The following is an 11,959-nucleotide window of genomic DNA, read 5'->3' on the forward strand; positions in this document are numbered from 1 at the left end:
CCGAGCACCAAGTCTAGAATGGCCTCTCCCCTCGTCGGCCTGTCAACGTACTGAGTTAGGAAACCCTCCTGAACACACCTTACAAAAACAGCTCCATTCAAATCTTCTGCTCGAAGGAGGTTCCAATCAATATTGGGAAAGTTAAAGTCACCCATTACAACAACCCTACTACGTCCACACTTTTCCAAAATCTGCCGACCTATGCTTTCCTCCATCTCCCTGCTGCTATTGGGGGGCCTGTAGTAAACCCCTAAAGAGGTGACTGCTCCCTTGCTGTTCCTAAATTCCACCCATACTGACTCGGTAGGCAGATCTTCCTCGACAATGGAAGCTTCTGTAGCTGTGATACCCTCTCTGATTAGTAGTGCTACACCCCCTCCTCTTTTTCACCCCTCCCTATTTTTAAATGCTCTAAACCCCTGGAACATCCAGCAGCCATTCCTGCCCCTGAGAAACCCATGTCTCTGTTACGGCCACAACATCATAGCACCAGGTACTGATCCATGCTCTTAAGTTCGTCACTTTTATTCCTGATACTCCTTGCGTTAAAGCAAACACACTTTAACTCATACCTTGGTTCCTTCCCAGGAAAATCCTTCCCACTAGCTGACCTACCTCTTGCTATTGCCTCATCTGCATCAACTCTCACCTCCGGTATACAGCTCACGTTCCCACCCCACTGCCATATTAGTTTAAACCCTCTCGAACTACTCGAGCAAACCTTCCACCCAGGACATTGGTCCCCTTCCAGTTCAGATGCAACCCGTCCTCCTTGTACAGGTCCCACCTTCCTCAGAAGGCATCCCAATTATCTACATATCTGAAGCCCTCCCTCCTACACCAGCTGTGCAGCCACATGTTAAGCTGCGCCAGCTCCCTGTTCCTCACCTCACTATCTCGTGGCGCCGGTAGTAAACTAGAGAACACTACTCTACTCTGTTCGTCCTGCTTTGCAGCTTCCATCCTAACTCCCTGAAATCACTTTTATATCTTCTATCCTTTTCCTGGCTATATCATTAGTGCCAATATGTAACAAGATTTCTGGCTGTTCGCCCTCCCCTTTCAGAACCTTATACACCCGATCAGAGACATCCCAGACCCTGGCACCAGAGAGGCAACATACCTTCAGGGAATCCCGATCCTGACCACAAAATGTCCTGTCGATTCCCCTAACTATCGAGTACCCTACCACGAGTACTTTTCTATTCTGCCCCCTTCCCTTCTTTGCCACAGTGTCAGGCTCAGTGCCAGAGAACTGACTGCTATGGCTTTCCTCTGGTAGGTCATCCCCCCCCCCCAGCAGTATCCAAAATGGTATACTTATTGCTGAGGGGAATGTCCACAGGGGATCTCAGCACTAATGCCTTTTATTTGTTTAACAATGAGAACTGTTGCCTGTGTCTTTCAGTAATGTAAATCAGAATTTAATAAATCCATACAGAGCTGAAAGCCAACACATCAAGTATGACCAAAATTCTGGGTATGGTTTAAGTCTTGTGTGGTGGGTAGCGCCCCTGCCGCTGAGTCAGAGCTTGGGATTCGATTCAAGTCCGTGAACGTGTGTGTAATGTCCCTATCTCTGGAGAAGATCATCTGGATTCAAGTACTGCCCATTGTGGAGATGTGTCACAGCATGTCAGAACAGGCTGATTAACAAACAACAGGAGAATCATGTTGCAGATTTAGGGGCTATTGTTGAGTGGTGTTAGTGACCCTACCTCTGAGCCTAAAGATCGAGGTTCAAATCCCACAAAGATATTTCATTATATGTCCGAACACGTTGATTAAAATGATTTTAGAATTGTGACTTGATGGAGAAGGAAGAGGTGTCAGTATTGAATGTCAGCATTTAGGCCCGGGATGACTGAAAGCACAGCCATTTGTATTGATTGGAGTCACATTTGCAGCTTCTTCAGGTTTATAAAATCATGGTGAATAGTCAAGGTCTATTTCCAAGGGTAGGGGAGTCCAAAATTACATGGCATGGGTTTACGGTGGGAAGAAAAAGGTTTAAGAGGGACCTAAACGGCAACTTTTTCATGCAGAGGGTGGTGCGTGTATGGAATGAGTTGCCAGAGGAAGTGGTGGAGGCTGGTACACTTACAACATTTAAAAGGCATGGGTATACGAATAGGAAGAGTTTAGAGAGATATGGGACAAATGCTGCCAAATGGGATGAGATTCATTCAGAATATCTGGTCGGTTGGATGAGTCATAGGGTCTGTTTCCCTGCTCTTAAACAGTGGCACCATTTTAGCCAACCTCCAGTCTTCCGGCACCTCATCTGTGACTATCGATGATAGAAAGATCTCAGCAAGAGGCCCAGCAATCATGTCCCTAGCTTCCCACAGAGTTCTCGGGTACACCTGATCAGGTCCTGGGGATTTATCCACCTTTACCCGTTTCAAGACACCCAGCACTTCCACCTCTGTAAAATGGACATTTTGCTCCAAACCTGGTTACGAATTATGGAAACACTCCTTGTCATGGCTGGCAATTAGAAAGTTTTCATTCCTCCTGGTGCAAGGCAGAAATTTTCAGGGTTAGGTCATAGCATCAAGCTTAACAGGGAAAGACCAATTGTCAATTCAACTTGTCCCATACTGTTGTGTTAACTAATGCAGGAGAATATATCTGCTACCCACAATTACAACATCTGCTGGGAGAAGAGGAGAAAACAGATTTAACACCCAAGCCAATTAAGGGACAATAATCTGACAAATCCTCTTTAAGTGATTGAAACTAATCCACGATTGGCCTCAGTTATGTTCCATGATATTGATTCCTCACTTGCTACCGAAGTAGTTTGATTGAAGTTATATTGTCCACTGTGGCAAAATATGTTAAAATCAGCTCCATCCCATTATATTTCAGTATTCTAGATCTGCTATGTCAGTGAAGCTTGTGGTGTATTGTATCAGGCAAGCCCAGTTCACACAACAACCTTCATTTACCTCCCAGCAGCTTTTAAAACTCGTATGCCCCATTCCCAGCCCTAAAGAAGGGTTACTGACTTCTCCACCTCCTGATGCTGCCTGGCTCACTGTTCTTCCAGCTTCCTGCTTGTCTACCTTGGAATCCAACATCTGCAGTTGTTTTTTGTCTCCATGAGCTGTTGGTTAGCATATAGATTTATAAATTACAGCAAGCAAGGATGCTCATTTGTCTCAGCCTTTCCCCAGATTTTCTTATAATGACATGGAACCATAAAGCACAGAAACAGACCCTTCAGTCCAACTCATTTGTGACTATTATTATTTTCAGTTTCAATTCCTTGTATTTAATTCCTTTTTGACACTTCATGTTCTTTCATTTTTCAAAATGTCTTTGAATGTCTTTCAAAATGTTTCCCTTCCCAATTTTACTGCTGTTCCCCACATCCACCAGATTAGCCATGCACAATCCACATTCTTTCTCTCATCACAACCATATTGTAACGATAATACCTTCACCTCCCTGACCATATTTAACTCGGTCACCATTCCTTACCCTACACGCAAATGTGAATTTTCCATTTCCCTCTTCAACCCCATTCAGGAACCGCATTTGATTCTTTTTGAGAGGTTGGGCAGGGTTTGTGTAAGTGTTTCATCATCTGTCATTGTGTAACCAGGATATTTTCTGTTTATGCAGAAATTCATTTCAACCCATGTATCAATGATATTAATTTTTTTCCGAATATTGAATAAAACATGATTCATTCACACACAATGAGGACTAACTTTAATAAAAACAAGCTGTGCATTTGCTAGTTCTCAGACTAATGCTGTTTTCTGCAATAATTTGTTTATGTAGGTGAAACAGCATGTACAAATATGTTCTGATTAATAATGTGTTCATCTTTTTGCTAATGGATTAAGAAGCAGTGTATTAATGGATGTAATTTTGGCAGAAGAAACAGAACAAATACTTGAGAATGTTAAATTCTGAGAAAAAGCAGTCACATGCTGTTGTTAATCAGCACTCATTGCCAGGATGCGTGTATCACTTAGTGAGACAGCTTTTTCCACCCATTGCTGATTATCTTGAAGGCATTAATAGTCATGCATGAGTCATACGTGATGTATCAGCTTAATCATCTTCAAAGAGAATCTAAATGTTTCTTTAATATTTTTCAGGGTGTGGTGTCATTTGCCAGATTGATATATTATTGTTCACCCCTTGTTGGCCCTTATGAAAACACTGAAATAAAACTGAAGGCGTGGAGAACAGGACAAATCTAAAGAGGAATGGGAGGAAACACATTATGTTGATAAGCTGTTGTGATATGGACACATTCCATTTCTTGTTCAAGAGGGACTCAGTTGGTGGGATGTTTGCAGATTGCGTAGAAGTTGATTGGAATGTTATTAGTTCAAGTACAGCAAGGGTCTAGAGATAATGCAACAGATTTCAGATAATGGAGATCCAGACTCCATCAGCATTGGGAGATGCAACTGAAATATACTGTGGAACACTAACCGACCCTCAATCATTAAATAAAGAGTTGAAGACATAACTGGGAAGGATTTAATGGCAAAAAAAAGTCACTTGGAGATTGAACTATGCAATTTTAAATGGTGTTTTATAGATAAAAAAAAGTTATGATTTCCTAAGGGCACCTGAGGTGGGCTGCAGCCATTTAACATAGACATCAGGAGCACAAAATGCAATGTTTTGCCTATTTAAATGTTCAAATAATCAAAGCATTGCAGGGGTATTTCCTTGTATGAAGGTCTGTATATAAAAGGGCTTTTCTGTGGAAGGGTCTTTCTGAATGAGGGTTTCTGTGAACGAATGCCTTTGTGGAAGGGTCTTTTTGTGGGAGGCACTCACTGTATGAGTCTCCTTCTTACTGTATGAAGGTTTCTTTATCTAAGGACCATGGTATTTGTATCCCTGTACAAGCATCTCCCTACACAAGAGCCTTGTTATATGATGGCTTCTGTATATGAAAGTCTCACTGTGCAGCGATTTTTCTCTGTAATAGTGTACAGGGATCACAGTATAGGGGTCTTGCTGTACAAGGATCTTTGTCTGAGAATGTCTCAGTGTGAGGGTATCATTCTAGAAAGGTCACGCTGCACACAACAGTCTCTCTGAGTGGCTCCCGTGTATGAAGAGCTCATTGTGTGATTGTCTTGCTCCGCAAGGGTCTCTCTGTACATACTTTTAGGACTTATTTTTGTTGTTTGACTCCTGCCGCTGACAATCATTACAGGTTGTGCAAGTCATGTTGTTACGTACACATTGACTGCATTGATATGGGATTTTACAGCTGACAAGAGTTGTTTTCTTCTTGTTTAGGGTGAAAAAGGTGATCCAGGAAGTAAGGTATGTGGATATACATATTTATTAAAGTAGTTAAACATAAAACTGTTAAATTAAATATACGGTACATGCTACCAGCAAGTGAGATTCAGCGTTGGAGTGTAATTTGCAAAATCTGCCCAATAATTTCTGTGGAGCACCTGTTACATTGAGCATTGCGAAATGTGCAGTGAGGATTTGAAAAATAAATATGTTAAAGAGATTAACATGTTAATTGAAACAGAAAATACTGCCAATAAGAAGCAAATCTGGCACCATCTGTTGGGAGACAAACAGACCTACTAGGCTGGATTTTACTGTCCCAGAGTGCTTGGGTGCAACCATCCCAAATGTTGCAAGATATCTACCTTTGTATGAAAAAATCAGCTCCCACCAGTACATCAACCCACATTTTTAATTTCACGATTTCCTGTTACCTTGTCTAGTCTAGTGCACCTTTCCTGTTGACTGCTTGTATCTGAGTCACCAGTAGGGGTGCCAAACCTCAAATTTTGCCCTGAAGATGAATGTTTATTCTTCAAGTACTCTGAGAGAAAATCACCCTGTTAAAAATCAAATCCAAGCTTTATTTTGATTTCCAATTTTGTTTGAAAGAACAAACAGTTCAAACCCTGTCTGTCCTCTCAGGTGAATGTCAAAAATCTCATGACCTTAATTTAAGTAAGAGTAAGGAAGCTCTCCCAGTTTCCTGACCCTAGTGAAAATCACCAAAAACGATTAGCTGTCATCTCCTGTTTGTGGGAGCTTGTTGCTAATTAATTACAGCCTTCCCCTACTTTGAAACAGGAACTACACTTTAAAACTGTTTCCTGGATTGCAGAGTGTTTAGGGACAACCTGAAAGGCATTGAACAGTCTTATATCCATGTGTTACCTCTAATCTAGAGGGCAGTGGATGAATAATGGTGTAAATGAAAACAGAAATTGCTGGGGAAACTCTGGCAGCATTGCGAAGAGATTTTCTGTGGTGTATTTTCTGTCCCACTTTCTAGTTTCTGTGCATATCGATCTTCAGCATCATTTAGTTCTTTGTTTTATTATGGATGAGTAATGGTGATGCTTTGGATTCACCCCAGTTTAGTTCCAGTATGTGGATTTAATCCTTCCAACATTGATCCCGAACTGTCCCAAACTCATGATTCCAAAGCAGCAATGCTTTGGGCTTTCAACTGCCTCAGCTTGGATGAAATGGGAATTACTGCAGAATTAATGTACTAAAGTTTAACGTTCTCATTCTGATCAGAATTCTTTACTTTGAATGATGTTGATGTTCTAAAAATAGGGAGGATCGTGTATCAATATCTGTATTGAATACTCTGCTACAATATCAGCATTGTCCTTCTCGAGGGTCTCAATTTCACAGTAAGACCTTTCAGTAACTGAAGCTCCTCCTGGTGGAAACAAGTCTATAAATTATTATCTTTCATATTGCGGTTGGAGAGGCACAGTAAAACTTAATACCATCACAAAGTGACAGATATTCCTGCATTTTTCTCGCTGTATGTTACCCTTTCCTGGTGAACAAAGAATTTGACACTGGCATCTTCTCAAAACTCAAGGCTTCAAATCTGTTGTAAGTCAGTCCATAGAATTAGACTGGAGTACTTTAAACTATTTTTAAATTCAGAAAAGATTTACAAGGATGTTGCCAGAGTTGGAGGATTTGAGCTCTAGGGAGAGGCTGAATAGGCTGGGTCTGTTTTCCCTGAAGCGTCTGAGGCTAAGGGGTGACGTTATAGAGATTTATAAAATCCTGAGGGGCATGGATAGGATAAATAGACAACGTCTTTTCCCTTGGAGGCTGAGGGGTGACCTTTATAGGGGTTTATAAAATCATGAGGGGCATGGTTAGGGTAATAAGACAAGGTCTTTTCCTTGGGGTGTGAGAATCCAAAACTAGAGGACATAGGTTTAAGGTGAGAGGGAAACAATTTAAAAGGGACCTAAGGGGCAACTTTTTCATGCAGATGGTGGTGTGTCTATGGAATGAGCAGCCAGAGAAAGTGGTTGAGGCTGGTACAATTACAACATTTAAAAGGCTTCTGGATGAAGAGGTATACAGGCCAAATGGGACTAGATTTATTTCTGATATCTGGTTGGCATGGACAAGTTGGACTAAAGAGTCTGTTTCTGTGCTGTGTATCTCTATTTCTCTATAACTCAGTCTCTCCAACACAGTCATTATCTGTACCACCAACATCATGATTTTCTTTCGTGCCTTTACCTCAGTAGTGGTGCTTTCATCCCTCATTCAAGTATTGGGTTCAAATGCCATCCTGAGACTTGAACACAAATCCAGGCTGGCACTCAAGTATTGACAGAGCATTGCTCTTAGGTTCCATTTTTTTGGAAGCACCGTTAGCTGAGACTCTGACTGACCTCTGAACTGGAAGTAAAACATTCCATGGCAGAGTGCAGAGAAGAGCAGAGGATTTTCTCCAATGTCTTGGCCCATCCCTCATCCAGCACCTCTAAAAGTGGTAATCCAGTCATTTATCTTTTCATTTTGTTTACTTCAAAAACTTATTTTATTCATAAAAAAAATTATAAATGTGCACCGTCGCAAACACAGTTCAGTTCTGTACATATCATATCAAGGAAACTAAAAGAACATTGGAGTTTGACTCTATCCAAACAAACCAAAGGTATCGCTTACTTGTACCAGGGTATATTTACCTGCATTTGAGGAACAAGGAGGGTCCAATAACTGAATGGACCCCGACTTAACTTCAGCAGAAAGACCTCATCTCATCGCTCTTTGTGGGAGCATGCTGTGCATAAACTGGCACTTGTTCTTACCTATTTCCTAATTTGTGACAGCGACTGTTCTGTGAGGACCTTTAGAGTATTGTGAGGATATGATGGCGCTACACAAATGCAAATCCTTTCTTTCTTATTCTTTATCTCTCCATCTCTACATTTTCATTGATGCAGTATAACCCACTCTTTAGGTAGTCAGTATCCTCACTTATCCTTGCATTCACAGAAGGTGGGATCACCAAGCAATTCAAGGAAACACTTTTCATTCTATTTGATCAGTATATTTTCATGGATATCACACAGTGCTTTTCAAAGTGAGGCAGTTTGATCAGTTGCATTGGTACTCTGGGGACAATTGAAGGCGTGTGTACAGAAGAGCCTAAGGATCAATTTGACTTGCAAACACAACAGTGGAGTCTCGCAGTTCATTGAAATGCTGTGAGGGTCCTGCTCTGTTCTTTTTACACTGCTCCCAAGCCAAGCTCCCATTTTATAAATAACTCAGTTTGATGAATAAAAAGTATTGTTGGTGAAGGTAGAAGAGAAGAATAACTAATCCATGTTCAAGATACATGGGAGCTCAAAAGATCTGCCTGACAGCATTAATGATTATCTGCAGTCAGGAACGGTGAAATTCTCTGCTTTAATTACATCCTGTATGTATTTAATGAGGGGTTGATTCCCACTGTTGTTTATCCACACCCTCTGCTGTCAGGTGCTGCACAGAACAATGGGGATAGGCACTAGTAAGCTTTAACATGGGCAACCCTAACCTAGCTATGCCTGTTCAATAAAACCTTCCAGCTGGGCATATGTGTCATGCCAGTGACGCCTGGAGAAAAGGGCTTCAACTAAAGAGACAGAATGAGACTTGCCATTAAGATTCACACATATGTAATGGTGACTTGCTGAGACCAGTTGGTGTCAGTGATGCTGTCAGATCTCTCCAACAGCTTCAGTTGTAGGGCTGAGGGCATCAACCCACTGGAGAACATTGGGTGAGAGAGAAAAAGAACCACAGACAATAGAGAGTGCCCTCATCCTTGAAAAAGGAGACTAAAATTGAACACTACATCAAATGTCGCCTCATCAAGGCTTTACACAGCAGCAATATGACTTAATTCTTATATATTAATTTCTTTATAACAAAGGTTAGCATATTATTTGCATTCCTAATGATACTGCTGTGTCTATATTTTGTGATTCATTTACAAATTTGGGTTCCTTTGAATACCCACAGTCATAGTCTCCTTTTATTAAAAGATTCCACTTTTTAAAAATTTTTTTCATACCAAATTGGACACCTGCCCATTTCTCCATTCTGTATTCCCTCTACTGCCTCCCTGGCCACTCACTTAATCTGTCTAAATCCTTTTTGCTGCCTCTGTATGTCATCCTCACAGCTTACTTCTCTGCATAACTTTAGATCATCAGTTCACTTGAGAATCAGGATGTTCTTCCAGCCTCCTGCCTGTCAACTTCGGTTTCCAGCATCTGAAGTTTTTTTGTCTCTGAGTAGACATGAGTAGCAGGGACACAATTCCAAACGGATGTTTATTGGGAACTAAAACTTCCTGACAAAAAAAAGTGTTACGTTTGAGTCTGAAAGCAATGGTCCTTTATATGCCATGTTTGACAAAGGACGGAAGTGCACTGTTAGTTTGATATGCTGAGTGGCCAGTGTGATTTCTCATAAGGTTACATTAAATGGGGCAAAGGCCCATTTGCAAGATTGCTCTACTTTCCGGACGTTAGATCGCGCTGACTCTCACAATCATGTGGAAATGTTTTTGTACTAATTTAACTCTTTGTTGCTGCTTTGAGCCTCTGCTGCTGTTCCCCTTATTATTGGTACAGTCGTACATCATTCAGGATTATTGGTGATGGGACAGCCTGGCTGCCTTCCAGGTTCAGGTGGGAGGATATTTCTAGCACATTAATCAGGAGATGAATACCAACTGTGACCAGATGTGATGCTGATGTAAGAATTGTGCACTTTGCTTTCTTTCATGGAATGTGGATGTTGCTGGTTGGACCAGTATCTATTGCCTATCCCACATGGCCCTTGGGAAGGTAATGGTGAGCTATCTACATAAGCCACTGCACATGTGATGTAGATACATCAGGAAGGGAGTCATTGCATCATGCACACACTCTGCTCCTGTCTATACCAGGCATGAGTATCCTCATACTCCCATTTGGAGTTGGGATAGTAAGGATGATGTTTGTATGAGCCCAGCAGAAGCCCATTGCCACTCATTCACATTCCTACTCCCTGTCGTGGCATCCTCGTGTCCATCTTTATTCTTGCCACATTTGCTCAACTCCGTGTTAAAGTGACCTCCATCCCCCTCTCCAGCAGCTTCGCCTATTGTACTAGACCTGTGCTTGTGTCTTACTGACAATATTGAAACAAGGATTTCTGCCTCAAGTCTCTCAGCATGGATCATGGGGAGGTAAACACATCCTGCTGACTGCCTCAGATGGTGGTGGGACTGTCTAGCCATCCTAACCTCAACAGAACATCCTTGATGTCAAAATCACATGAATCAGCATTAGTAATTGTGATTCTCATGGAAATGCCAAACCCACAGCAGTGTATTTTGTTGTTGAACTCTAAAATTTCAAGTTGCAACTCATTTTCAAGCACATCGGGTCCAGGATGTTAAAGAAGCCGTTATTGAGGAAACGTTTCAATATTTAATGCTATGCCATAAAAATTAATTCCAAGAGATAAGGTATTCAGAGCAGGTTTCTCTGATGATATGTTTTAAATAAACATTCAAGGCATTGCAATAGAACAATCAGAGACTGACTTTGTTCCTTACTGTGCCTGAAAATCTCTTTGCAATGTCCTGGTCACCGACAAACATAGCCTGAGTGTTAAGGGTTTAGATGGAGAGGAATTTGTTAACTGTGTACAAGAAAATTTTCTGATTCAGTATGTGGATGTACCTACTAGAGAATGTGCAAAACTTTGACTTACTTTTGGGGAAATAAGGCAGAGCAGGTGACTGAGGTGTCAGTAGGGGAGCACTTTGGGCCCAGTGACAATAATTCTATTAGTTTTAAAATAGTGATGGCAAAGGATAGACTGGATCTAAAAGTTGAAGTTCTAACTTGGAGGAAGGCTAATTTTGACAATATTAGGCAAGAACTTTCAAAAGCTGATTGGGCACAGATGTTCACAGGTAAAGGGATGGCTGGAAAATGGGAAGCCTTCAAAAATGAAATAACGAGAGTCCAGAGACAGTATATTCCTGTTAGGGTGAAAGAAAGGCTGGTTGGTGTAGGGAATGCTGGATGACTAGAGAAATTAAGTGTTTGGCAAAGGAAAAGAAGGAAGCATCTGTCAGGTATAGACAGGAGGGATCGAGTGAATCCTTAGAGTATAAAGGCAGTAGGAGTGTACTTAAGAGGGAAATCAGGAGGGCAAAAAGGGAACATGAGATATCTTTGGAAAATAGAGTTAAGGAGAATCCAAAGGGACTTTATAATACATTAAGGACAAAAAGGTAACTAGGGAGAGAATAGGAGCCCTCAAAGATCAGCAAGGCAGCCTGTGTGTGATCGCATCTTTCGTTTATAATGATTAAAAATGAACTCGGCTTACTGAAATGCTGCCGAGAACAGTCCTGGACATCGATGGAACCCAGACACGGTCTCCAAATGACTGACCACCCTCCCTTCACCAGATACACACGACAACATTGGAGAGATTGTGTGTGTGTGCCCCTCAAAGGCAGCAGCCGCCTTATTGTTGGTGTCCAGTCCAACTGCCCCGGGGCAGGGTTGGACTAGCTGGGTGGGGGGTGAATGGGGTTTCTTGGGGGTAGGGGCAGATGGGGCAGCTGGTGTTGGACGGACGGACGGGGGGGGTGGTAGATGGG

At 41.7% G+C, this 11,959-nt stretch overlaps 1 protein-coding gene across 3 annotated transcripts in view; it reads left to right on the plus strand.

Moving 5' to 3' along the window:
* The window catches only part of LOC122549324 (collagen alpha-1(XV) chain-like), a 255,798-nt gene that overhangs the window by 117,380 nt on the left and 126,459 nt on the right, over positions 1 to 11,959 (plus strand). For all 3 annotated transcript variants that reach the window (XM_043688956.1, XM_043688954.1, XM_043688955.1), the window contains one exon: positions 5,287 to 5,313. In XM_043688956.1, coding sequence (XP_043544891.1) covers positions 5,287 to 5,313 — 27 coding nt within the window. The remainder of the gene's footprint in view (positions 1 to 5,286; positions 5,314 to 11,959) is intronic.

The sequence above is a fragment of the Chiloscyllium plagiosum genome, chromosome 4, assembly GCF_004010195.1.
Source record: "Chiloscyllium plagiosum isolate BGI_BamShark_2017 chromosome 4, ASM401019v2, whole genome shotgun sequence".
Classification (NCBI taxonomy): Eukaryota; Metazoa; Chordata; class Chondrichthyes; order Orectolobiformes; family Hemiscylliidae; genus Chiloscyllium; species Chiloscyllium plagiosum.